The 26,938-nt window shown below is 40.0% G+C and overlaps 5 protein-coding genes across 5 annotated transcripts; 3 read left to right on the top strand and 2 right to left on the bottom strand.

Moving 5' to 3' along the window:
* Positions 1-1,395: 1,395 nt before the first annotated feature.
* On the bottom strand, positions 1,396-4,210 carry LOC116206222 (F-box protein PP2-A13-like). The gene is made up of 3 exons (XM_031539036.1): positions 3,488-4,210; positions 3,009-3,127; positions 1,396-2,063 (listed from the first exon to the last, which is right to left on the bottom strand). Exons 1-3 carry the CDS (start codon positions 3,812-3,814, stop codon positions 1,643-1,645), a joined length of 867 nt encoding a protein of 288 aa, XP_031394896.1. The 5' UTR covers positions 3,815-4,210; the 3' UTR covers positions 1,396-1,642.
* Positions 4,211-12,904: 8,694 nt separating this feature from the next.
* Positions 12,905-16,389, top strand: LOC116202806 (probable methyltransferase PMT15). Its single transcript, XM_031534420.1, has 6 exons — positions 12,905-13,865; positions 14,407-14,617; positions 14,708-15,005; positions 15,150-15,542; positions 15,629-15,706; positions 15,845-16,389. The coding sequence occupies exons 1-6, from the start codon at positions 13,167-13,169 to the stop codon at positions 16,086-16,088; spliced, it is 1,923 nt and encodes a 640-aa protein (XP_031390280.1). The 5' UTR covers positions 12,905-13,166; the 3' UTR covers positions 16,089-16,389.
* A 333-nt stretch (positions 16,390-16,722) lies between these two features.
* Positions 16,723-17,673, top strand: LOC116204415 (stamen-specific protein FIL1). Its single transcript, XM_031536486.1, has 2 exons — positions 16,723-17,017; positions 17,486-17,673. The coding sequence occupies exon 1, from the start codon at positions 16,723-16,725 to the stop codon at positions 17,008-17,010; it is 288 nt and encodes a 95-aa protein (XP_031392346.1). The 3' UTR covers positions 17,011-17,017; positions 17,486-17,673.
* A 1,619-nt stretch (positions 17,674-19,292) lies between these two features.
* LOC116205305 (protein IQ-DOMAIN 14-like) lies at positions 19,293-23,039 on the top strand. Its single transcript, XM_031537869.1, has 3 exons — positions 19,293-19,931; positions 21,529-21,729; positions 21,823-23,039. Exons 1-3 carry the CDS (start codon positions 19,548-19,550, stop codon positions 22,582-22,584), a joined length of 1,347 nt encoding a protein of 448 aa, XP_031393729.1. The 5' UTR covers positions 19,293-19,547; the 3' UTR covers positions 22,585-23,039.
* A 253-nt stretch (positions 23,040-23,292) lies between these two features.
* LOC116206039 (RHOMBOID-like protein 2) lies at positions 23,293-25,846 on the bottom strand. Its single transcript, XM_031538771.1, has 5 exons — positions 25,283-25,846; positions 24,417-24,580; positions 24,142-24,305; positions 23,768-24,018; positions 23,293-23,620 (listed from the first exon to the last, which is right to left on the bottom strand). The coding sequence occupies exons 1-5, from the start codon at positions 25,576-25,578 to the stop codon at positions 23,506-23,508; spliced, it is 990 nt and encodes a 329-aa protein (XP_031394631.1). The 5' UTR covers positions 25,579-25,846; the 3' UTR covers positions 23,293-23,505.
* Positions 25,847-26,938: the final 1,092 nt, after the last annotated feature.

The raw sequence follows: 26,938 nt of genomic DNA, 5'->3' as shown, positions 1-26,938 counted from the left end.
TTATAAATAAATAAATAAATAAGTAAATTCCACCCGCATCCTTGTAATTCATAAAATGCCTGCGATGTCCCCCATTTTTTAAATAAAAAAGTTCTCCACCCTTCCTTTTGTTTAAGCTGAGTAGTGTGGACCCTCAAAATTGATATGGAAAAAGAACAAGTGAAAGGAGGAGGACGGCTGGGGGCCGTGCTCCGGCAGCCACCCACTCACCCCTCCTCAGACGAGATCCCCGGTGGTTTTCGATGACCTCGTCAATTTGAAGGTCCACTTGATGCTGATTTAGCTGCCACATAAACAAAAAGATGGGTGGTAAGTGTCCTAATTTGACGAGAGTAGGTGTAATTGCCACGATTTTTTAGTTTTGAATTGGCGCCTTTTACCACTAGAGTAAAACTTCTTCCTCTGATGTATGTAATTTTATATTGGGCAGAAAAGGGGAAGTGACAGATTTGTGATCTTCCCAGCTGAAAAGGATTGGGTTAAAGGATTACTTATTACTGATGTTTGAAGGGCATCTGCATTATCCCAATTTGACCCAATGAGCTGGAATCCAGAATATAAACTAGGCTAGCAACTCCTATTATAATGTCATTCTAGGCCCAAGAGGCCATGGCCCACTTCTTTTTGTTTTTTTTTTTTTTTTGGGGCAAGCTCTTATAAAACACGAGCATTACCAATGGGATCGAAAAGCCCAAAAAGAAAGATCGGGACTGGGACATATCATTAAAAGTGATTCCACTAGGCTCAATTGAAAATGTCATCAGAATATACCCACTTCATGGCGTGGTATCCCTAGTATGATGCGATATGTCCGAGCATGAATAGATAACGGATAAAATGCAAAATTTGCATGACAAATTAATTCACTTGAGTCTTTGAACTTCATATAACTATGATGAATCATTTTATATATGGCGTGAATAGGACGAATAATGTGGCAGGGCAGTCAGCAACAGCAAAGTCATTATGTTGATGTGGTTGCCAACAATGAGAAGATGAGAGATCATCATGCCGACGTGGCACCTAAAATTGGGGCCCATCTGAAGATAAGCATGCCAAGTGGCGTAGGGATGATTGGACTGCTTTATCCATCAAATGAAAGGGCCCGTGAAAGAGAAAAATCGACTACATATTATGCAGGTTCCATATGATCCACTATGTTCAAACCAACCACCATAGAATATCTATCAATTTCTTCACCAAATATGCAAATTCCGCGGCACCAATGGAGACCCATGGAGTCAGTGAGCGTACAAATTGAAATACCCGGGTCGGTAAGATTTTGATGGAGGTCAATCGTTAATGCACCAACTCCCATTTTCACACAAACCACAACCCCGTATAGAAAATTGCAGAGTGATAATAGTTATTACTCGGCCTCATTCGCTTCCAATGTTGCAAAATTACATAAGAATAGTCACTTTACGAGTTCTATATATAAGAAAAACGATTGTAAGACACACTTGAGCAAAGGCAAACAACTGATATTGCATTAACATCATATCCTAATCAACTCTCACTATAACGTATGGTCTCTTAATTAATCTTGTATAATATGACGGTAGTTTACAAGTGCTCTTAGGCGCAAATTTCTATTTTGAACTCGAACAATTCTATACACAAATCCTAGACTGAATATTTCTTAGACTTGTTTCAATCTCTCTCGAAACTCATTTGGGTATATCATCACGGAATCTACACATAACCCGCCCTTAGTGTGCGTGCAGTCGATTTGGACCATGGAGAATTTGATCCTTACTGGCGTGTCCGGATTGTCAATATGGAAATCCCCAACGTGGTAGTGGACCCAATTCCCCGGTTCATCTAAATAACACTCTGAAGCGGCATTCTGACCGGTCGACGTAGATAATTGAAACCGAACCGGCTTGATGCCCCAACCGTGGACCTGATCGAGGTTACACACCCGTCTTCCGAACCTCCTGGAGGCTTTCCCGAGCTGAAGCCTGAAGAAGACGCTGTATGTACCGGGCAAGAATTGGAACTCTATTTCTCCCACCACTTCGACCCACCATATCTGTTGAAGGTATGCCACTGTATGGAACCTGCACCCATTCAGGCCGAACTTACTTACTTTAATTTCTAATTTATCACTAGTGATCCTAGCTATAAGAAATTAAGCTTGTCCCGATTTTCAGGGGACCTCTAACATTATATTGACCGATGATGGATGTGAAAATGACACTATCGGAATTGATAATATCTGACCGCCAGTGGGAAAATGACATTATTTCTGGGAACTATCGGTTTTTTTATTTATTCGAGTTATAAAAAATCGATACGACCTAGTTATGCTTGGGAAGTCCGGGCATTTCAAAGGGCAATTTTTTGTTACGCAAGCGCTTATCCTAGAATGCGTATAGGGCTATACTTGGAAGAAAACTTGTTATACGTTGCCTCACAACGCCGCCAGAAATATAACATATATCAGATTCTTAATATAATATTCATTCTCGATCGGGTCATAATTGTATACACGAGGTCTCTTCAAGGACTAAACTTAGAGAAGATTCAAGCTAGCCTTAATCCATACTCACAAGGCAAGTTATCTGTCTCTGCATACACATTAATCAAGCTTTATGTAAATAATAAATATGATATATATGTCTGTACTATTTAATGTTTCGTATATGCATATATATATATATATTAATAATTTTCTGAATAGAATAAATTAGAAGATATACTCAATTGGTTGAAGTGGTCTTTGCCTGTGACCAACATGTTCTTTGGCCTCAAGTGGATCTGATTTCACCCATTCCCACCGCGCCCACTTCATTTCATTTGTGTTGATAATTAATGGAATATAATTTTTGGAATTTTGCAAGAAATTACTGCAAATTAGGGAAAAAGAAAAAGATAATTTCACAATACGTATTTTCACTTTTCATCGCAGGTGCTCGGAGGACAAAGAGTTCATTTAACATTATCCGACAAGAGAGAGATCGAGGCAGGATTAAATTAATCCAGGGTATAGTCATAATATATACCTCGATTCGTCGGTCGGGATATGATTCCAATATCTCCGATCGTCGATCCCGGTAATCTTTAATGCCTTTGACGAAATCGACAGACAGTTATTTCCGGTAACTTTGTCCAACCAAACTTCCTGTTAAAATTAAAGGGGCATCATCAATCCGTGACCTCAACTAACACCTCAGGATGTTAAAACCAAAACCAAAAACATATCTATGCAGTGCCCCAAACATTCACGTGAAGCTCGACCACAATAGCACTCTATCCGATCATATCTCGAAATTATCATAGCGATCCACATATTGCGCAAAACTAGAATCTTTGAAGCAGAGCCAGCAGACTACTGGGAGTAAGACTGTGATCTTTGTAGTACTGCATTAAAAAAGATGACTAGACTCCCGGAAATCTGTGCCGGCATGCTCTCCCTAGTAAGTTAATATTGCTGGGAAAATCCAGTTAATTGGTTCTAGCCAAAGGGTATAAGGATTTTTACCTTAGTGCCAGCATCGTAACGATTTGGTCGGCAGAGCCTGGCATAGATCTCCTTCTTGGACAGGATGTCCGGGCTCTCGCCCAAGACTTTCTTCACCAGGAACTTATAGTTTGATGGCAGCTTCGACTCCCATACGAAGTAGGCTGATGAGGCGCCGTGAAATGCCTTGCTCACCCCAGCTAGCCTACAAATCTCTGGCGGGTCCAGGCAGGCCAGGATCAGCGAGACGCAGCTCTCCGGTATGTCCCCAAGAGAGGTCCTCACCGGTGACACAGACAACGACCCTACTTCGCTCGGCTCGACAAGACCCGAGAAAGCCGAGCCCATGGCTGATGAACAGGGGAGCTATGACGCTATGACAACAACAACGACAATTGATGAAACTAGAAGAAGAAGAAGAAGATGAAGATGAAGACAGTTGGACGTGATTCGATGAGTTACAGGTAGAGGAGGAGGAGGAGGAGGATGAGATAAGGATGGAAGGGCCGAGAGATGGGGAGAGAGGAGGAGAGTGGCATGCTGTTCTTCATGCTCGGTGAAGAAGAAGCGGAGGGATTGGCCGCCATTGAAGGAGAGGAAGGGAAGAAGGGGAATAATGAAAGCAGAATAAAAGGTAAAGGGCTTTAAGAAATAAAAAGGGAGAAGTGGACATGACATGAGTGTGCATGGAATAGAATATAATAATTTCCTTTTTCATTTTTCCTTTACTTTTCCTCGTGGAATATATGAAATTCGAAACGATTTTCACGCATATGGAATAGAATATATTTCTTTAGCATGGAAACTAATGGAATGGATTGAATGGTTTCTGATTCTGAGCATATCTTCCATTCCATGGAAAGAGAAATTGTTATATACCCACACGTTTGCCGAGCATGCCGGTGCATATGGTACGGATGACTGGTTGGTCTACTATGGAATTTCTCGACAGTCTATTGTCAATTTAATTCAACAACGATCGGCTCTTTGCACGTTGAATCCATCTAGGAACCACGTACCGAAATCATGTCTGAATCGCCAGTTCAAATCATTAATTTATAGATATGAACGGTCCAAAACTATGGTTCCGATTTGAATTTTCTACTTAGTATTTTTATGTTTTTCTGCGTGGCTTTCTTTTCTTTTAAACTTAATGGATGTGAATGGTGCCCTATTTTGTGGTGACATTAATTTTTCAGGTGAAAATGTAAGTAGAGCGATTCCTTTCTATCCATAATTAATTAATTAATTAAAATTAGCTCTAATTTCTTTTTATTTATAAGAGATGTCCATGACTTACTATAAAAATAACGACTACTAAATAAAACAGTACGGAAGATCTACTAACGAGAATCGATCGAAGGCAGAATCTCATGTTTTTATATTAAGGACTTGTGTCACCGCAGTAAATCGTCTCCCTCATCGGTCCTAATTTCTTTTCCTTTTCCGAGCAAACTCAAGTGGATGAGGAGCATATATAAAAAGCAAGATGCAATTAAATGAAAGCTCCAATATATGTCTACGTCCCGTAAGTACTATTTATGTCAGTGGAAGGGCGGTATCTTCCACGTCCATTCCATCGGCCCACAACACACACACACACGAGACAGGGACAGGCTAAGCATACCCTTTAAGAGCACGCACAAGGTACCATGATATATAACAGTGAATCTAAATATACCTGTGTTGGATTCTTGATCGAACAAGACATGTTAGACAATCGATATCTTTTCCTATTTCTAATTACAAGTAAGACCCATGGAGGAATGAGAAAAGAGATGAAAAACTATTTCTAGCTAGTGCCTCTATTATGCCCAACTTGCGCTAATGAAGGGGATGGTTTATTTATTAATATTTAACTCGAGGTGTCCCCAGTTTTTTCTTAATTAATTCAATAAGCTCTGAAAAGGAAATTTTTCTCAATTCAAATTCCCTACTTGCACTAACAATACAAATTTTTGTGTCCCTTTTAGCCAAACAAATTTCTGAGACGGCAATCATCACTCGCGAAAACCAAATTAACTAATTATAAGAGGGGCATCAATTGGACTTGATTACCTATGCCGTGCATTATCAAATCTTGATAATTCAAATGAGTCGGAACCATATTTCTTAAAACACTGTTATAGCTCCACTACTTATAATAAAACATTCGATCACAGCGCTTAATAGTATGAGTAATTGGGCGAATAATCTTTTTTGGTCAAATTTACGTACAATTTTTCTACCGAAAACATAAGTACAATTTAATTGTAAATATGACATTGTCAATTTGTAAAATCTGTTGTATACTTTTTCTTTTTTGGTAAATAAGATCGGTTGTATACACTCAATGCATGGTTGATCTATGCATTGCACGCTACGGAAGACAAGCAATTGTGTTTCTTGGTGTGCTTTCAGCACCAATATATATAAAAACAGTTGTGTTTTTAGATTAGAGAGCTACCTTTTTTGAAAATAATTTTAATTAATACTCAAAATCACAATTAATTTAATTACATAAAAAAGGGTAAAGTTACCGATACATACGGTTTCCCAAAGGCGGGGAAGTATTATGGAGCAACCTGATGATCCCAACATAGAAATCCACTTTATTTTCTTCTTCTTGGATTATGTTAGTTGCTCTGGATAATGAAACAAACCCTAAAAAGCAAGCAATTTAGCATTAACAATGACGATTAATTTAATGTAACTATGCATAATAATTAAAAAAAGATACTCATTAATTAGATGACTCTTTCTTTCACCCCAAAGCCAAAAGTGAAAAAAAAAGAAAAAGAAAAAAGAATGTCTCTTTCTATATTCATCAAATAAAGGATGACCACGCATTGCCCCACCGAAACGTGGCCTTGAGTCAGCTTCTTAAGCGCTAGCCACAAACTAAAATTGTATTCAAACAACCAAAGTGGCTTATTTCGAGCACTTCAACGTTTAATCAAGATCTCAGATTCGAGTTCTCATGAATGTAGAAAATTTAAGATGGGAGAGTTTTATCCCCTTAGTGAACCCGATCCTACTCGACTTGATTAGTCATGACCCAATTGAACTTTTGAATATGAGGATTCAAAAAAAAAAATTGTATTCGTGCACATCTCCTTATACTATGCGTATTCCATCACAAGACTAATTATTGAGAGATACGATGTTATGCATACTTATATTGTGTGAACCAGCCATGAGAGAAAGTCAGGAAGTTTTATGGTGTAATTGTTAAAAACTGTTTTATAGAATACTCAAATATTTCATTGAAATTTTAAATAAAATTACCAACAAAATATTGGTTGATTGTTAAGCAAGTTCAATCCCGTAAGAATGAGAATACCGAATTCAAGTCCTAAGAAATGTGCTGTAGGAGGAGTGAATAATTTTTAATGCTTGATTTCTCGGGACCGCGAAAGTAATATCACTCATAATTTCTCACAAAAAAAAAGTTAAATTTCTTTAAAATTCGTGTAATTTACTAAAGACTATTCGTTGAAAAAAAATATACAGACTCTTCAAAATTTGTATAATTTATTTTTTGGGTGAATGAGATGGCCAAAGCCCTAAAAATATATATAATTTACTTTAAATGTAAATAATTTACTGAGAATTTAAGTAATTTATCCTAATTAATTTCTTAAAATACACCCAACTTACTTGAAATATGTGCAATACACTTAATATCAAGTTACTTTGCAATAGTTATTTTCTCACATGCAAATTGCAATCACTTTACATCAGACCTTCCCCAGAAGCTATGACGACACCATTGGCTATATATCGATCAAATAGTTTCCAATTTCCCGGCGAATATGTTTTCTTTCAAAGGGGAAAAGAAATTTTTTTAAAAAGATATTTCTCCATATGCAATTGTTTTCTCATAAAAAAAAGATATGGACTGAATTCGAAACTTTATGGTTCCGAGTAGTGGCTTGCACTAACTATACCAAGCCACCCTCGTCTATATGAAATTTAATGGGCCTTTTATCTAGCGGTTGCTATATTGATTCTCACATGAGGACCTTACTTTAATGCGACACTAGAGGAGGAAACCATTTTATTATGTTGGCTTGTCTATATAAATTCAAGAGCTTTGACAGTCTCATCACCGATTGACAATGTTAATAATTTGTACTTTGGGATTAGTGACCCCAGCATGCGCCTCCCCCAAATAATGACGGATTATTATTAACCTCTCTAAGTTAATTACCTGTCTCTAGATTTTACCTTTTTCCAGTACGGCCAAATTTAATTTCATTTTCATGATATTTCAAGAAAAATCACACTAGGAAGAGGCTGCATATCCATGTCTAAAAACCATAGTTTTTTATTCTGATGCTCGAACGTTAATTTAATCTATAGTTAGCCATAGTTTCCAAAATTTCGTACAGTCATTAATCTCATATAGATAGCTTACCAACAAGCGTTGACCAATGTTTTTTAAAGCATATATCCTGCATGCGCTTTATAGAAAATTAGCCCATAATCCTCATTCCCCGTATCGTACAAAATAATTGATGGCAAGCATGCATAAGGCACGATCTCCTTGCGCACACAGGCAGATAGGGAAGAAGTATAGCTAACCAATATGACATTAATTATTTATTATAAATTATATACAAACTTAAATTAAGCATCAACTAATTATTATTAATACGTACGGATCCTCTTATATCGGAGTGAATATGCTGCAAAGGGAGCATCACATGCCGCAATATCTTTGCGCGCTCTAAATAAGATTTTTGCAAACACTCCTGAAATTATCTACTTGTTGCCACTGTCCTACCTACATTTCAAATAACTTAGACTTTGTTTGGGAATGGAGTAGAGCATTTCCAACTATAAATAATTATATTTATTTGATATTATAATGATTGTGTTGTTAAATTATGAAAAAAAAAAGTAAAAAGAAGTAATTAATAGTTAATAAAAAATAATTATTGTATTGTTAAATTATAAAAAAATAATAAATAATTGAGAGAGTTTAGTATTAAAAATTGAATTGAATGGTAATTAAGATAAAAGTAATAGTCATCGTGTGTCTAATAACATCCCTGCAATCCTTAATCTTTCTAGGGTTGTGGGTCCACGGAAAGATTTTCTTGAAGGCATCATCTATGACAGGTCGTCGATTCAGATTTGCTGATGATGCATCCCATCCCATCCCATTTTAATTAATAATAATAATTACAACTGTCCATATAAGAAAAAATTGATGTTGGAAAACGATTGAGCTGGGGGAGCCGTTCAATAATATTTCTAATGATTTTAATTTATTGTTGAGTATATTAATTAGCCAATCCATGCAGATCCCATATATGGGTGCTAAATTGGGATTGCTTGCTCTTCTCTCTTCCTTAACTTTGAATAAGTTGTCTCAATTAATGTCAGAATCACGTGGCTGAAGTTTGATAGGTGGTCTGCTTTCACGATGGGGAGCATAGTAATTGACGGCTATTTCGAGATGTTGCTGGACTTTTTAAGGCAACGCCAGCGTTGAAATTATAGTAGGATTGAAAATGCAAAGAAGATATTAAACGGGATATAGCGTAATGATGTATATTTTTATCTTATAATTAATAAATTTTATGTTTAATACTCGTTAAGAAATTATTCGTGTCATTTTATTAATTATTATGATTTATATTTTATTTTATTAGGTTCATGGACCCTTCCGTAATCGGGGAAAAAAAAATTCAAAGAAGATATTTGTGTAGTAATGATTATAAAAATGCAAATTGGCACCACGAAAGGAAATCGAAAATCGACTCTTACCCAAGTTCATTGTGGAAAACTTGGAACTTATGAAAGAGGGGGCAAGAAACCGTGGACTCTTGATCAATTAGACATTAGAATTTTCTAGATTTGGACAAAATTAATTAATTTATATGGTATTGGTAGGAGAGGCAAGCTACGTGATTAGGAGTTTGTAATATTCATTTATACCAGAACAAAAAATAAAATGCATGATCTCTAGAAATTGTTGGCACAATAATAATATCATTGATCACTCGATATTAGTTCAAGCAATAAGTTCGACTATAATATAATATAGCCTTGCTTCGTGTCTCTCTCATTGCTTATTTATGTGAATGAAACTACGAATTAAACAACAGATTAATTTTAATGAACATATATGCTCCTCTTTTTGATAAGTTATGATGAACATACTCCTCGCATGTATAGTTTAGTAGTTGGTAGGAGAGAATCAAGCAAATGCAATAGTTCACGTTTAAAAAAAAAGAAAAAAGAAAAATAAAAACCGAGTAAAGACTTTTGATATATAGCAATTATAATTTGGATTCAATTTCCAAATAGTAATCTTCTTTTCCATCCCTGCTCTGCTCTCTCCCAAAGTTGGTATCTCGGGCCTTTTCTTTTTTTTGCACAGTGATTGAGATATTCCTTTTTTACTTAGGAGAAAAAAAATTTCCCATGAAAAAAAAGAGATTAAAATTGAATTTTTTGTTACATATATCGTACGTAGACAATATTCCTTCTCAGAACATATTCCATAAAGTTTGTTCATCAATTTTTCTTTTACTCGAAAAGATGCTTGAAATATTGTTTTTGAAATCATATGTAATGATGGGATGGAGGTGATTAATACCTTCCTTTATTTTTCAATACATTAATCTTTTTCATTACATTACCTTCCTCATGCACACTTAGCCCAATGTTCAATCGATAAAAGATTAATAATCCTTCACTTTTTGAGAAATTTCTTCATCAATGATCGTAATTGTTTGATTTTTTTTTTCAATTTTTTTCGATCGTATTCCATAAAAGCAAGTGCTATCCCCTGGAAAGATACTTTTGAAAACGAATTGCATATGCGAGAAGGATAATCATTTATATGGATTTTGCATTTCTTTTCTTTTTGCCTTTTCAGAAGTATGATAATCACCAAGAGGGGAAAGGGCGGTAATTCTGGGAAGAAATTAGAGAGCGCAGAAAAGGAATTAATATCTTATGAGTTGAGGATATTATTGTCTAAATCCTTGTAAATGGAGTGTATTAAGGGTGGGAACCCTTATAAATATTTAAAGATTATCCATTGATTAGATGAGTTTGGATTCAAATACAGGGTTTCTCTTGATTAAGATTAGGAAATAGGCTCTCAGGCCCAAAAGGAGCAGGCAGGCCTTAGGAAAGCAGGCATGCAGGCCCATCAGTTCTAACGGGTCCATACAAAGAGCACATTTCAACCAGATCTGACGTTCCCAACTCTTTCATTTTTTTTTTTTTGGGTTTAACTCTTTCATTTGTTTACTTCATCGTAAAAGGATCGAGAAAAGGTCTTGTAAGGTGAGCGCATGGGATGGGATTTATGAGGAGACGCAATGTGACTAATAATCCTATGAATTTAAAATATGGCTAATTACATAAAAATGTACGATTTTTGCTCAAATTTTCAATTCTAGCACGACCTTTTGAAAATATATAGAAAGGCATAACATTTTATTTGAGTCTCAAATCTAGTACACTGTTAAATATTCTGTCAATTCTAACTAGGCATTAGCGGTGTCACCCGTTGCCATATTATTCGATGAGTAGATCTTACATTTTTTATTTAATAAAACTAATTTTGAATTTTTTTTTTGAAAAAAAGAGAGAGAGGAAAGGTTGACTGAAGACGAAGGGAAGAGGGGAACCGGCGGTGGTGGCCTCGATTGCGACCACCACCCCTCCAATCAAGTTCGACGACCATCTCTGTGATGACCTCCGACACTGATTGGAGGGGTGGTGGCTGCAATCGGGGTCACAATCAAGGAGACTCAAGATTGAGAGGGTGATGTTACAATCAAGGCCACCATCGCCGGCTTACTGGCCTCCCTCCTCTTTAGTTTCAGCCTGACCCTTCCCTTTTTTCTAAAAAATTTTCAACATTATTTTTATTAAATAAAAAACGTGGGGTTCGCTCATCAAATAATATGATAACACGTAGTACTGTTAATGCCTAGTTAACCAAAACCGTTATAATTGACGAAATGTTTAACAGTGTGTTAGATTTGGGACAAAAAATGAAAGATCGTGTCTTTCTGTGCTATTTTTAAAAGATCGTGTTAGAATTAAAATTTTAAATAAAGATAGTGCCTTTTTACGTAATTAGCCGTTTAAAATATCCTCACGAAGTGTTTGCTTTTATGTTAAGATTTGGGTCTGGAGATCTAACGAAAATTACTATTATATGTCATCAAAAAGTATGAGAAGAGGGAGAAGGGGCGGTGGCGAGTTCACGGTAACCACCACCCTTTTTGGTACTTGCTCTAAAATAAAATTTTACAAATTGGGTCCTAATAAATATGTTCTCACTTTTACATATTTATAAATTTAGTTTTTGAAAAGTAATGTATACTTTTAACTAAATTAGATTTTTCGTAAGTGATGAATGAAATAATCTTATCCGTCGAGTCTCCAATTGAAGAATTTTATGGGATGTCGTGTTTACCGACGGGACAAATTAAATTGAGCTCTCTCTATCTTATTAACACGAAAAATTTTAATATGATTGACGGGAAAAAGAAGAAGAAAATAATGTTAGTAAATTATAAAACCAGAAAAAAAGAGAGTAAAAAATCTGGGGGCATGTGCTCCGTGGTCAACTAAACTTCCCTCTCACCCCACCGTTCGTCTTCTAGTTCTAGATCGATCGGCTCATTGTGGCACCACTCTCCAATTGTCGCTATATACAGTTGACTCACGCCCAATTATTTATGGATTTATTATGGTCAAACAAAGATATATTTTTCTTTATGTTCCTTGTGAAAATTTAAAAATTATAATATAATTTCGTGTCACTATGACATGTTTAGTACTTTAGTTCAAATATTTAGTATTTTAGTTAAATTGTTTAGTACTTTTACTATTTGTAACGGATTATACAAAATAGTAAATATTTTAATCGTAGTACTAAACACTTAAATTGAAAATAGATATAAAAAATACTTGTACTAATCACAATTACTAAAAATACTAAACACTTGAATTGAAGTATTAAACGCTTGAATTGAAAGTATTAAATGTGTCACGGTGACACAGAGTCATATTAGCAAAACCGTATGGAAATTATTATTATATATCCTACTTTCTCAAATCACATTAACTGGACTAATTATTTTTCCACCAAGCATAGACTATAAACACTTGTTTACATAATATATAAGTTTTGCACCGTTGATTCGAATCTACATGTACTAATCTTGTCTAGCAAGGATCAACTCAACTCGGGAGACTGCACCCTATGGAGTGCACGGGCGCTGCCCGGGAAGGGCAGTACTCTTCATGTAATATCTAATCTAAATATATATGAATTTTTAATTTTCCGACCCGGTTTGTTTTACGGAATCTTACTAATGGGGAATGAGAAGGACGAAATCTCGATACATGAATTACTTGCCTTTCGCAACAATTAGACAGCTATTGCCTCCCCCTCCACCTTCCATTTTTAAATACAAATCAGGCATTACATATATATATGTTGGTGTATATGAAGATATCTTCCTCGAGACTTCCCTTTTTTTAGCGCTCTCACCAGTTGTTCTTCTAAATCACAATTAAATTAATACAATCCCTCACACACTAACCCATCACCCACTTTGATCCAATATCTCCCTCTCTTACGTTATATATCTGTCCATTAAATACAGAGCTTGCTCATTGTGAAGAGACTTAGCCTATCCTAGCTAGGATAATCTTTTGGTGATCAGCCACAGCCATGGCCGGCCCGAATGCCGCCCCATATAGTGCCATCTCGAAGCCCGCCAAGGCCGCCTCATCTGCCACTTCTTGCCTCCGGGGTACCAGCCTCGTCACCTGGGCCTTTGTCCTTGTCCTCTGCGCCTTATCATACCTCCTCGGCTCCTCCCAGCATGGTGGTGGCCGCCTCAGCCCCATCGATGTTTCTGCTGCCGGTGGCCAGCCTTGCTCTGGCAGCGTGGACTCCATCGCCCTCGACTTCAACCACACCCACCGGCTTGATGATGTTGCCTTGCCATTCCCCAATGAGGTAGTCAGGAGCTACCCGCCTTGTGGCGCCGAGTACAGTGAGTATACTCCATGCGAGGATGCGAAGCGGTCCCAGAGGTTTGACCAACACCGACTGATATACCGGGAGAGGCACTGCCCCGAGAAGAACGAGACCCTCAAGTGCAGGGTCCCAGCTCCGTACGGCTACAGGAACCCGTTTGCGTGGCCAGCAAGCAGGGAAATAGCGTGGTACGCGAATGTGCCCCACAAGGAGCTGACAGTTGAGAAGGCAGTCCAGAATTGGATCCAGTTCGAGGGGGACCGGTTCCGGTTCCCGGGGGGCGGTACCATGTTCCCAAATGGGGCAGACGCCTACATTGATAATATCGGGAAGCTGATCGATCTCAAGAGCGGATCTATCAGAACCGCCATTGACACTGGTTGCGGGGTAAGCCTAATTTTAATGTGAATATTAATCTCCTCGACATGATTATATATCTCCACATGACGATGACGAGTTTACAAAACTTTATATCTAATTTGGATCAAGCACATATGTGCAAAGGAGACGAGCTAGATTTGATTTGATAATCCTGTTCCCATGAATTTTCGATATGAAAGATCATGTGCGTGTACGACGTTTGTGAAGGCTGGTGAGAAAGGCACAAACGCGTTTAGTTGGTACAATATCGTAGAATCCTAAAGAGTAGGACTCGGATTGTATCCAATGAGCTCTTGCCTCTGCAATTGGTTTTCTCCTAAATTAGTGGTGTTTCATATATATCTCAGAAAATATCTTTTCAAATATTGTATAGGGGAATGTCAGCGATCCTTATAGATTTCTCACTACTTCCGCGACGAATGATTTTATCTATATTTAATTGATTTTCATGAGTTAGATAGTTCGTCTACCATTATGGCTTGCGATTCACATTATCAGCAAATTCCATTAGAATATTAATCGGATCATACTATTCTGGTACGACCAGGTTGCTAGTTGGGGAGCTTATCTTCTATCAAGAAACATCCTAACATTGTCCTTTGCTCCAAGAGACACCCACGAGGCACAAGTTCAGTTCGCCCTCGAGCGAGGAGTGCCGGCTTTAATCGGAGTGCTTGCCTCCAAAAGACTTCCTTACCCATCCCGTGCATTCGACATGGCGCACTGCTCTCGATGCCTAATCCCATGGGACCAGTTTGGTACGTGTCAGGATCAAACTTAACCTTTTGGATTGACAGTATGTGAGACTGCTCACTGATTTCCCTGCCTTTTTTTGAATGGTGGAATAGATGGAGCTTATCTTATCGAAGTGGATAGAGTCTTGAGGCCCGGTGGGTACTGGATCCTGTCAGGGCCACCGATCAACTGGAAGAAGCACTGGAAAGGCTGGGAGAGGACAGAGGATGATCTGAATGCTGAGCAGAACAGGATTGAGAAGGTAGCAAAAAGCCTTTGCTGGACCAAATTAATCGAGAAGGAAGATATTGCCATTTGGCAGAAACCCAAGAGTCATATCAACTGTAAACTCAACCGCAAGCTCACTCAGAGTCCGCCTTTCTGTCCCGCTCAGGATTCGGATAAGGCATGGTATGATTCCGTCAACTAATTTCTTGGTTTTCCATTTCCTAATGAAGTTAATCTTGGTAATAGTATGGATAATGTTGGTACTAGTATGGATCGACTTATTGGATTAAGTCCAGGCAATAATTAACCTTCATCAACATGCTTCAGGTACACGAACATGGAGACTTGCTTGACCACCTTGCCCGAGGTTACCACAAGTGAGGAAGTCGCGGGAGGAGAGCTCCAAAAATGGCCTGAGAGGCTCCACGCCATCCCACCAAGGATCAGCAGAGGAACCGTTCCCGGGATCACAGCTGAAGTGTTCCGAAGGGACTCAGAACTTTGGGAAAAGAGAGTTTCCAATTACAAGAGGGTGAACAACCAGCTAGGCCAAGCCGGAAGGTTTAGAAACCTACTGGACATGAACGCCCACTTGGGTGGGTTCGCGGCTGCTTTAGTTCAGGACCCGGTGTGGGTCATGAATGTAGTTCCTGTTGAGGCCAAGGTCAACACTCTTGGAGTCATCTATGAGAGGGGGTTGATCGGAACTTATCAGAGTTGGTAAGTCCTATCGATATTCAAAAGAATAAAGCTGTTTATTAATATTGGATTCTCAAGTGAATTCATCATACTCATCTTTGTTGTAGGTGTGAGGCCATGTCGACTTATCCGAGAACATACGACCTCATCCATGCTGACTCAATCTTTACGCTCTACAAAGATAGGTAATACTTATAACGTCAGTGAGGATAATCTCATCGAAACCCTGGTTGAACTGACATTATAAATCCGCGGCATATCTTTTAGAACAAAAGAGCTGATCGTGAAATGTTTTGGCACAATTTTCGTTGGACGGGGGACAGGTGCGATATGGAGGACATCTTGCTGGAGATGGATAGGATTCTGAGGCCGGAAGGGAGCATAATTTTCAGAGACGACGTCGATGTTCTGGTCACAGTGAAGCAGATTATCGGGGCGATGAACTACAGCAGCCAGATTGTTGACCATGAAGACGGGCCTCTTATTAGGGAGAAGCTTCTATTTGCTGTGAAAAATTACTGGACAGCTCCAGCACCATCTGACAATACCCGATCTGAGGCATCGTGAAAGACCAATATACTACCTGAAGATACAAAGGCGGGCATAACCAATAGCCCTTTTTTTCGCCGCTTTGGGACCGGTTTAGGAAGCATCCTCCATATGAAACTTCGATGCTCTGCCTGCCCCAAGATACTCTTCTTTCTTTACTTGACTGATTCTTTCATGCAACCATTGATGATTAATTACTGTCTACACTTTTATTCTTTCGGAAGTTCCGGTGATTGGTTAAAGTCATTGGCTATCGTAAGCACCTGTAACTATTGACATTATGTTAGAAATAAAAGTTGATCCTCTCAACAGTTTATACTGCTGCAGTTCAACATTCATCGACACGTTGACACGATATAAGATAGAAAACAAAGTCCAACAGCATCTGCGGAAATGACAAGTTAGTATGTTAGCCTCAAGTTTCATTTTACCTCTTTTATTTTGGCGTCCGAACTTGGAGGCAATACAATCTTTTATGAGCTGCCTAACATTGTTAGATGGTTCATGCAAATGATTCCGTTTCTCACCAGAACTTCACTATAAAAACACTACACCTGAATACAAAACATACATAACAAGGCATTCGGAAGCCACAAAACTAAGCTGAACTCACAATTACCGGCTCCTAATAGCCGGCTCTTGGTAACATTTGATGGCAAACTCCAAGTCTGTGCTCCCGTTCCTGCTGGCGATCACGACAATGCTTGTGATCCAGGGATATCTGATTGACCAGGCCATGAGCCAGAGCTGCCCAGCCCAGCTGAGCAACCTCAACGTGTGTGCACCATTTGTGGTCCCCGGTGCCCCGACCACCGCCCCCTCCTCTGACTGCTGCAACGCTCTCCAGTCAGTCTCCCACGACTGCCTCTGCAGCACCCTCAGGATCGCATCCCGGCTTCCTACTCAGTGCCAGATTCCGCCTCTCTCCTGCACTGCATAAAGCAGCGGTAAAGAATTCTCTGTCCTGTTTCCCACCGGAAAATTTTCACATACGGAAAAAATTCATTGCATTCTCAAATAAAAAGTAAAGCTGCCATGATAAGATGAATTCCTAATCAAAGCACGCGGAGATCACCCGTCTTGTACAACCAAACTGGGGCTCCTCCTCTCTTTTACATCCTATACTTATCGATTAAACGAGATAAAAGTCCGAGCTGAATATACTCACAGTGACGACGCAACCTGAAATAACCAGCATCATGGGGAGACTATTCCCAATTGACATTAAACCCTTGTAAACTAGTGGTGAAAAGAAATGGAAATATTGAATGTGTTGTCGTCAGTACTATAAGATGAAGATCATGGGGTCTGTAAGATCCAATTAAATCTTCCATTAAAATTAAATTAATTATAATATGCTGAGTTGAATTCTATTCTCTAACCAAACTGTCGCGTTTCTGTTTTTGTTTAATCAGTTGCAGACGGGAAGCATTGCTGGAATACAATACTTGACTAGCAGCACAAGTTGGATTGAGAGAATAATATTGTCGAGCTACTGTTTTTTTTTTTTTTTTTTTTTTTATGTCTTGTTCCTTCGTTGCTTCCTCCTCCTCCTCTTCTTGTTGTTCCAAATGTCTCATGGATCTGTGATCGAGACATCCGGATGAGAGTGGAATCCGTTGACATGAAATAAAACACATATTAAGTTACATGTTTTGGCCCCCCCCCCCCCCCCCCCCCCCCCCCGGCCAGATATGTTATGTCCTCTTAGACACAAAGTACAATTACACGAAACTTTGAATCATTAGTTATATATGGCACGATCAAGTGTCTCCCACGTCGAATAGTTTGATGGGATATGATAAACTGATCACGTCAATATAGATATATACCAAATGTCGGACATGCAAAATAGTAGGCGTCATCCCCGCAGCAATACACAATTTTAATTCCTACTTTTGCTTGACTATGCTATTATATATATAACCTAACTGATTATTTTAGTATCACGTTCATTGGATCTTTCTGCAAGATAAATGTATAATTGCACAAAGCTGTCAAACCCAATCTGAAAGCTCATATATTATATATAAACATAACAATATATAAAATATGTATGTATATATATATATATATGTATATGTATATTCCCCTCTTGGGCTGGCATTACCTAGTCAATAAAAAATATGGTACTTTTTTGTTTTTTTCCTGGAATTTTTACTTACCAATCAGAATTGTCGCTGATGCCTGTGGCAATTCAACTACGTGTAAGCATCTACAAAGTCGATTTCAAGATCTATCTATCTAACTAATGCCCACCTCACCTCCCACACACGTAAAGGTGGTGCGATTTATCAACAGTGAGCTGCAACACTTTGTTTAAGTCATCGACTCGAGTCATGCAAAATCCACAGTGTTAATATATTTAGTAAGTTGACGCTCAATACCCGTCGAACCAAGAAAGCCCCAGCACTCTATCGCTCGGTCTTTACAGATTGGTCCATGGGTAGGTCGAATCCAACAGATTTGTGAAGAGAATATGGAATTTCCCTTGGTTCCTCCTCCAACATAAGCATCGATGAAATCTCGATCACCAATTCGGTCCGAATGCGGAAAATCTGAAGTACTGGGCCGGGCTATAGCTGGACTCATAATGTTGATCTTTAAAGGCCCACTAGGTTCTAACAGACGATTTACTTGTCGTCCTATGACGCATGGACGCATTATACTTCATTGCTGATTATGAAAGTAAGATGACATGCTTGCTGCTGCAGACAATTTACTTCTGAGTTCATTGTTGTATGTTAAAAGGACAAAAATATTGAGATTGAGAGCCATTTACCGTAGTCGACCACTCCATCCGTGCCATGTAAAAGATGCAGAATCACGATACTCTTCTTGTAAACTGAAAATGCTTCTGTGTCATTTCAAGAGAATGATAAGAGATGACGGAATGGTAGAATGTCACAAGACTCGCAACTCACAAGAGAGTAAATGAGGCTATAAGACTTTTTGGTTTATATATATTCGAAAATTAATATGATTCCAATTATTATTACATCTACATAAGTCAACCTGCGCTGACGCTGAACTGGAACTGCAAGTCCACTCTGCTCCGACGTAAGCCAGTGGGTCGGGGTCGGGTCCAGGAAATAAGGCTTCCCAGCCTTCCCTCCGCAACTCCCCACCTTACCTTAGCATTTAAATTTGTAGGGACCACGCTGCCGCTACTTGTCACCAACCTAAAATGGCTCGGACTCGAGGAGGTTGGACGGCGCGTGTATCATAATTCATACGCACTCCGAGCCGCGCGTCTGCCTCCACTCCTCGCTCACGGTCCTTTGGTCCCCAGCCCAACGTCCTCCGATATATATCTGTATGTGATGTATCATCATCACTCTCTCTCTCTCTCTCTCTCTCTCTTCCTCTGCTACTCAGTCACTTACAGTTGCAGTTGCTGCTATCTCGGGGGCGTTCACCGCTCTCTCTCTGGCCTCTCCCGCGAGACCCGTTTGCCCCCATCAATGCAATGAGACAATGGGCTTCCTCCGGCGACTCTTCGGCGGCACCAAGAAGAAATCCTCCGGCGAACCCAGGTGGAGCTTCATCAGATCCCTTAACGACGAGTCCCGCCTCACCCACCCCCTCCCCACCAACGACGCTGCCGCCCCAGGCGCCTCTTACGGCTACTTAGACGCCAACAAGCACGCCATAGCCGTGGCCGCCGCCACCGCCGCCGTCGCTGAGGCCGCCCTCGCAGCCGCCCAGGCTGCCGCTGAGGTCGTCCGGCTCACCAGCGGCGGCGGCGGAGGAGCTGGGGGCAGGGCTGCAGTCTCGTCCCGGCCCAGAGGGGCACATGCTCTTCTGTCGGTGGAGGAGTTGGCGGCTCTGAGGATTCAGTCTGCCTTCCGAGGTTATCTGGTCAGCCCCCTCTGTATTACTCGTCTCCTCCATATATTTCTTCTTCGGAAATTCCGATTGCTCCTCTCAGTTTTTAGCTCATGGTCATGAATTTCGGATCAGAGCTGTTCGAATACTGAATTTCTGCTGTTCTACTGCTTTACCTTCATACGGGCTGATGAGCAATTGGTTTGGTACAGTGATCAACGACAAAATGCATTGAAACAAATCAAAAAATTGGGGCTTTTTTGGGTACAGAGATCGTCAAAGGGTCGGGTTTAGTACTGCCAAGAATTGATGACTGCTAATGAGGACTTTGAAATCTCTGGCTGCTATAACTAAGGGGGATTCAGCAGGACAATCATTTTTACGAAGAGCAGCAGGAATCATTAAGAACTGGGAAAAAGGGTTAGATCAGATGTTTGTTAGTGGTTAAGTATCAACGTGATGCTGCGGGGGTTCTCTGTATCCTCGGGAGTCCCCTTACCCCCTCGTTCTTTTTCGCTTTTCCATCTCTTGCAATAATTCCTCCTTTGGGTCTTATTCATTTGGCTAGGATTTTGGTAAAAATCTATTTATGAAATTTTCCTTGGTATTAAGCATATACTTGCGGTTTGGTTTGAAATTTTCCTGGGTAAAAATCTTTACTTGGCATGAAATTTTCCTCCTTTTTGGTTATTGTAGAAGATAACACAACCAAGCAGTATATGCTTTACTTAATGGAGAATCCTTGACATGTTTGGCTCTATTTGGGCACATAACGAATGCTAAGTAAGAATTGAAAGTCAAAGCCATCTTGACTATTTCTGTTTTGAAAGAGGTCTCAAATTCTCAATCATGTTTATCAGTCATACAACCCCTAAGCATCTTTTTAAATATATATTTCAAATTAAAGGCTCCTGAATTTATTAGGATTAAGTTGATCAAATATATATATATATATATATATATATGAATAGCAAATGTGATTATCTTTCTTGTGGACATTATTTGGCCTAAGTTATAATATAACATAATATCGAGTTAAGCTACTTTTACGGATTCTTTTTGGACCTTTTTCTTTTGTTTTGCAGTAGCTAAAGTAATATGGGGTAGGTTAAAGAGAAGATTAAAATCTTAAAGTTGCCTACTAAGAATCACAAAAAGCTCTTCGCTTGAGGTCCCGTCAGTGATCATGCTGCCAAAAAGATTGGGCCCCTTCATAACTTGTCCTTTATCCTTTTATATCCTCTTTTGGCCTTTCAAAGCAAAGCATCATTTGCTTTTCAGGAACTTTCCAGGTAATTAGTTTCTATTTTAGTTGTCACGAGTTCTTCTTAGATGGCCTTTGAACTTTAACACCAAATGGCAAGTCTGAACCTTTTCAGTTCCTTGTAGTCATGAGTATATTTCTTATCACTTACTTATACGTGGTTATGCCATCTCTCCCACTTTTTTCCTATTCACAGTTTTGTATTTCGAGCTGGGTGTGTTTATATGTTAGGACGAGTCCCCGCGCTCTTCTACTGTAATGACTTGATGTTTTCTATGATCAATAAAATTCTAGTTTATCGGGATTGCTTTTATTGGAATAATGTTTTATGAATCATTTACTGAATGTGATTTGAACATCTTTAAGGCGAGGAGGGCATTGAGGGCACTGAAAGCATTGGTGAAACTTCAAGCATTGGTGAGGGGACATATTGTCCGAAAGCAAATGGCGGACATGCTCAGGCGCATGCAGACTTTGGTCCGTGTACAAGCCCGAGCTCGTGCTAGTCGCAGCTACCCTACAGCTTCCTCGCTTTCTAGCACCATGTCATCTTTATCTCAACACCCTGTAATATACATTTCCATTTCATCATTCAGCTTTCTTTCTTTTCATTTTGCTTAAAGGCCTCAGTTTAATTTTTTCCCCGTATTTTACTTGCAGAGAAATCTCTCCAATGCTAACAACAGGGACAGTGTTGATATAGACAGAGCAGAGTTCAGCTCAAATTGGTTGGACCGTTGGATGGAAGACAGTGTATTGGACAGCAGCAACCCTGATGGTCCACTGAGAAATAAAAGACATGAAGATGAGAGGAGTGCAAAGATCCTCGAGGTGGATACTTGGAAGCCTCACTTTTACTCCCAAACAGACCACGGTAGCACTCAGTTATCGTCAAACTGTGCCGTTGATCCCGACTATATGAACAAAACCTTCATGCCGTTCGACTCACCATCGAAGTACTCATCCCGACCACCAAATCCAGTGCCGAGTCTCTCCTCTGAAGAGGTTGCATCGTTGAGGTCTCTAAACTTTCCCAAGAGAAAAGACAAGAAGTTCCGGTCAGCTGAAAACAGCCCCCAAGTTGTCTCAGGATTGTCTAGGCCCGGAAGCAGGAGAGGAGGTCCCTTCACGCCAGCGAGAAGCGAGTGCTCATGGGGCTTCGTCAGCGGCTACTCAGGATATCCAAACTACATGGCAAACACAGAATCCTCCCTGGCTAAGGTCCGGTCTCAAAGTGCCCCAAGGCAGAGGCTGGAGCTTGACAGGTATGGTTCCTCAAAGAGGACGGCTCTCCAAGGGTCTTGGGACGGCAGAAGCATGGCCAATTCCGAGAGGAGCTATCCTATAAATACTGACTTCAGAAAGAGAGCTTACCAGGTCTCGAACCGATTGAACCGGCTCGGAAGTGCTAACGTGAGGTGATATTGTCAGCTTCTCTCATGTACATTTTCCTTTTCAGGAACATTTCGCGTGGTGTGGGAGCAGATTGTGATTGTGCTAGGTAGAGTGGTGAAAGTTTATTTATGAGCGGACCTCTCTAATTAATTTAGCTGGGAACAGGACTAATAATGCGGTGTTCATATATTATGCTATTTTTAACTTGGAATTGTATGAAATATGCCTGCCTTTGCTTCTTCCGTTGTAAATTTGTAATAATGTACATAACTTGGGAGATTCTTGAACCCCTTGATGAAGTAATTTGCCCTCCGGAGTTTCAATTGTGTGGATGCGGAGTGGTTGGTTCAACATGCAAAAGATTGATTTTGGAGGAATGAGACAATTTGTACTATGCTGCATTGCTATTCGACAAGGAACATTATGGATTTGTTGCTGTGGTATTAGTGAAATGAAGCCTGTTAGCGTTATTTGTTCACGCAGATCAAACACTTGTCTGTCCTTTTTATCTGTGGAATGGAAGTTGCTTGGAAGGTCACATACTTGGCATCGATATGTCAGTTTTGTTCAGCAATGCCAACAGAAGACAATTCTTTATGTTATTGCTTGCTCCTTGGGTTTATGGTTAGAAATTCCCCCTCCTCAATTGTGGAAATCCGAATCCCGGCATGCCTTGATATCATTTCGACGAATATCGAGTTATGAATAACAATCGAAGTCTTCTTACACCAGATGAACAGAAATATAAGCATAATATTAATATTGCACATGAAGGAAGAAGATTTCAACTGCACAAACTATCGCCACAGCATATACAGATCATGTCCATAAATTCAAAGTACACACATATAGACAAAGGCCTTTTTCTGTAAGTAAATAAATCAGAACAAAACAATAACATGCCTAACAAAAAACTAAGTTGATTATATGTCAAATCAGTTCGGATCATCAGTACCCTTCACAGTTCCATCTAGAGGTCGACACACAATTCAGGTAGTGACACCAGTGGCACCGCTCGCTCCCATTCTCTCCCCGGAACAGCATCACCAGCGCAACCGTCAATCTGAAGTCAGAATTAGACACAAGACGGAAAATTCAGTTCCTGTTCATAAGAGCCACACCTGGAAGAGTCTATAACCAGGAAATTCAAATCCTGCTTGCAACCGGAACAGGAGTAAATTGAGAATAAGCAAAGAAGTACACGACTCACCCAGAAACCAGCAGGACCAAGGAAGCTACCCACAGCACGTACTGGTGGGCTTTATACTTGGATTTGACCGGAACATCTGCTGGAAGATTCTGGCGCGCTAACCATTCCAGTTGAGGACGAGGAAACAAAATGAACCCCAGAAGGAAACCCGTCAAAAACCCACCAATATGAGCGAAATTATCAACATGTGGAAGAATCCCAATCGCAACATTGATGGCAACAATAACCACAAGTGTCAGCAGCGCTGCAGCCTAGAGGAACCAACAAGAAGGCAGTTAAGGAAGAATAGAGCATTAACAGGTTTCAACAGGTCCAAGAAAACAGAAATGGGATGCCGAAACTGAGCAATTGTGATAACCACACACTGTGCGCACCTTATTTGTGTAAAGGCCCCAGTTAGTGAGCAGTTCAGACAGCATTGCTCCTAGAAGCCCAAAGAGGGCACCGGAGGCACCCACGGAGATACTATTGCGAATAAATAAAGAGGAAAGTACACTCCCTCCAAATCCTGCCAGGAGGTAAGTTATTCCAATGCGCACTGCCAAATCACATCAGGACACATCAGATTAGCGAAGATAGACATTTTGTCAACGAGAACCACGTATGGAATTAGATGGAAATTGCAAATATCTGGTTGAGATAGACATACCAAACCCGAATTGCTGTTCCAGGCGAACTCCGATAAAGATCAGACTGAGCATGTTTGCGAGGAGATGAATGACGCCAGCATGCAACCAGACACAGGTCACAAGCCTCCATCCCTGATGTCCGTGCACGATTTTAGCCCACTCTAGAGCCCCGAGCTTACCCAACCTTCCAAAGGAGGAGAAAAAGCTTATACATTTCTCGACCCCATTTCTTTCTTTATCCTAATAATTCCTAAGCTGCATTTAAAGGACAAGTAAAATGAAAATAGAATAGGAACTTTTCTAGCATATCTATCGAAGCAACAACTCCGCAGTCCAACCCGAAGAAAGAGAACGATACGGAGGACCGGAGCAGGGACTGACAGAGAAGAACAGTTCAATAAAAAACTGGGAGTGATTCAGAGTCGACTTAGCAAAAGTTTCCGGATGTGGGGACAAGTTCATGAAGTGTAGTAACATGTTAAGTAAACCGGTGACTGTTACAAAGAGCTAAGCCCCACAATGCCATTTGACTGACCAAAAACAGAAATTGACTACACCAACCACAGAAAGTACTTCTAATCGCTTCCGAAACACCGGAACAGCAAAGGATCAGTCTCAGTCAATTCCGACACCAACAGCAGCATTAAAAGAAAACATGATGAATTCTATTCATCTCAGCCGAAGATATCACATCAATTTTGATATACAGAAGCAGAACACACGATATTCGACCCCACCAAAAGTACTGAATCCTTCGAATTCTTCGGAATTCGCGGAGTCCCTGTAGCAGCTAGCTCCAACTATGCTACACGGCTTATGATCATTCAAATTATCTCAATTTATAGCTGAGGAGAAGTGCGAGTTTCGGGGAAGTAGACTTGATTACGTTCTAGAAGAGGGCCCGAAGAGGGGATTCTCGCGGAGCGGCTCGAAGGAGAACCTCCCAAGGAACCTGGCGACGCAGCCCGGATGGTGCTTGGGGCAGTCGTTGATGTACATCGCCACCACAAACACGGCGATGTTGGCCACCACAACCATAGGGACCAGCCACGATGTCCACTGATCCTCCCCGTCATCAATCCCGAACGAGGACGACGAGGAGTAATTGTTGTTCGACGATCTGCTGCTCTTCGCTGCAGCTCCTCCGCCTCCACCTCTCTCCAAATCTCCCGCCGCCCGCATTTTCTCCCTCTAACTCAAATTATAGTATCACTCTCTGTGTCTCTCTCTCTCTTCTGTAATCGATTCCTCTCTGGGTGAAGATGAGATGAGATGGGACGTGATGTGATGTGATGGAGTTGGTGGAGGGCTTTAATGGAGTGGAAGCGAAGGGAGACGAGGGGAGGGGAAGGGAAGGTTTCTAGAGAGAGAGTGTGCGAGTGGGGGGAGCGTTCTCAGGTTCCCTAACTGTCAAGTGTCACAGTTAATCAGATCCCGGCGCCCCACGACGGTTGTCGGTAAATGTTCCCGTACGAACGACTCTTCGGCTTTTCTTCTCAACATCCAAATCCAGTCTGACACGTAAGATGCCATGCGCTTCGGATGACGCTATTGGCTTTTCGAATTCACGATTCTGGGTCCGGTCCCACCGTGCGGTTCCTCCGACGCTCGGTTTTCAGTTTTTTTGGCGGTTGCCACGACCTGCAGTCGCCGGAACGTGCAAAAAAAAAAATTATGGAAAAAGAATGGCCTGAAAGAAAATAATAATAATAATCGCCATTGACGTCTTTTGAAGGAAGAAAGTAATAATTCGTAATTGAAAAGCAAAAGAAAAACGGTTGTCAAATGGGTCAGCATGGTCAACGTCAAAGTCATCTAGATTAAGTACCTTGTTCATGAATTATCAAAAACACATGCTGTCCAATGAGGAACTTACCATGTGCTGATTATGTAACTAAACAAGACTAATACATTGTAAGTCCATTAATCTGACGGTTAATCAATTCCTACAGTCTATCGTGCACCTTGACCATCTACTTACTTGGTGGGTGAACTAGGCCAATAAATCGCAGGAGAAATACGTGGGAGGAATCAACGGAGTTGACTTGGCTTGGTGATCCAACAATGTTGTGACTCCTTTTGTAATGATTCAAGTTCGAATCACAGTGAAATTATATACGAAAATATTCTTGAAGTTTGTTGAACTTCCACGTAAGAATACAAGCGACAAAGTTTGTAAAAACTGTTATACTATTATCTATACTATTACTACATGATGACCCGTGCGTATCGCACGTATAATTTGAAGATAAATATCTAAGAAACTAGTTCATTTGCTAGTTGTCAGTATTAATATCGTCCATACGATCGCTATGCATGTTTATTTCATATTCTTTTATCCTTAATTATATTCATAGACTTCGTCCTCTTCAAAAATAATAATAAAATGATTAAAATGTTTTTTTTTTTTTATGTATCATAACGGGGCCAAAGCCGTAAGCAAAAAGAAATTAAAATCTTTTTAATCCTCTGTCTAACTTTTAGTTTTCATTTTTACCCTTAAAGGACATGATTGTAATTTCATCACAATAACCACCCATTT

The sequence above is a fragment of the Punica granatum genome, chromosome 4 (genome assembly GCF_007655135.1).
Source record: "Punica granatum isolate Tunisia-2019 chromosome 4, ASM765513v2, whole genome shotgun sequence".
NCBI classification, from domain to species: domain Eukaryota; kingdom Viridiplantae; phylum Streptophyta; class Magnoliopsida; order Myrtales; family Lythraceae; genus Punica; species Punica granatum.
Note: the sequence above shows the minus strand (reverse complement) of the source record. Positions and strands in the feature narration are given on the sequence as shown.

Bases quoted from the DNA above. Each gene is read 5' to 3' on its own strand.
- LOC116206222 (XM_031539036.1), bottom strand. From the start codon at position 3,814: ATGGGCTCGGCTTTCTCGGGTCTTGTCGAGCCGAGCGAAGTAGGGTCG. The intron at 3,128-3,487 runs GTAAAAATCCTT...TAATTTTAACAG, and splicing joins GTTACGATGCTGGCACTAAG to GAAGTTTGGTTGGACAAAGT. The intron at 2,064-3,008 runs GTATATATTATG...GAATGGGTGCAG, and splicing joins ATCCCGACCGACGAATCGAG to GTTCCATACAGTGGCATACC.
- LOC116205305 (XM_031537869.1), top strand. From the start codon at position 19,548: ATGGGCTTCCTCCGGCGACTCTTCGGCGGCACCAAGAAGAAATCCTCC. The intron at 19,932-21,528 runs GTCAGCCCCCTC...AACATCTTTAAG, and splicing joins CTGCCTTCCGAGGTTATCTG to GCGAGGAGGGCATTGAGGGC. The intron at 21,730-21,822 runs GTAATATACATT...TTTTACTTGCAG, and splicing joins CATCTTTATCTCAACACCCT to AGAAATCTCTCCAATGCTAA.
- LOC116206039 (XM_031538771.1), bottom strand. From the start codon at position 25,578: ATGCGGGCGGCGGGAGATTTGGAGAGAGGTGGAGGCGGAGGAGCTGCA. The intron at 24,581-25,282 runs GTAATCAAGTCT...CTCCTTTGGAAG, and splicing joins TTCGGGCCCTCTTCTAGAAC to GTTGGGTAAGCTCGGGGCTC. The intron at 24,019-24,141 runs GTGCGCACAGTG...TGGTTCCTCTAG, and splicing joins GGGGCCTTTACACAAATAAG to GCTGCAGCGCTGCTGACACT.
- LOC116204415 (XM_031536486.1), top strand. From the start codon at position 16,723: ATGGCAAACTCCAAGTCTGTGCTCCCGTTCCTGCTGGCGATCACGACA.
- LOC116202806 (XM_031534420.1), top strand. From the start codon at position 13,167: ATGGCCGGCCCGAATGCCGCCCCATATAGTGCCATCTCGAAGCCCGCC. The intron at 15,543-15,628 runs GTAAGTCCTATC...TCTTTGTTGTAG, and splicing joins ATCGGAACTTATCAGAGTTG to GTGTGAGGCCATGTCGACTT. The intron at 15,707-15,844 runs GTAATACTTATA...GACGGGGGACAG, and splicing joins TTTACGCTCTACAAAGATAG to GTGCGATATGGAGGACATCT.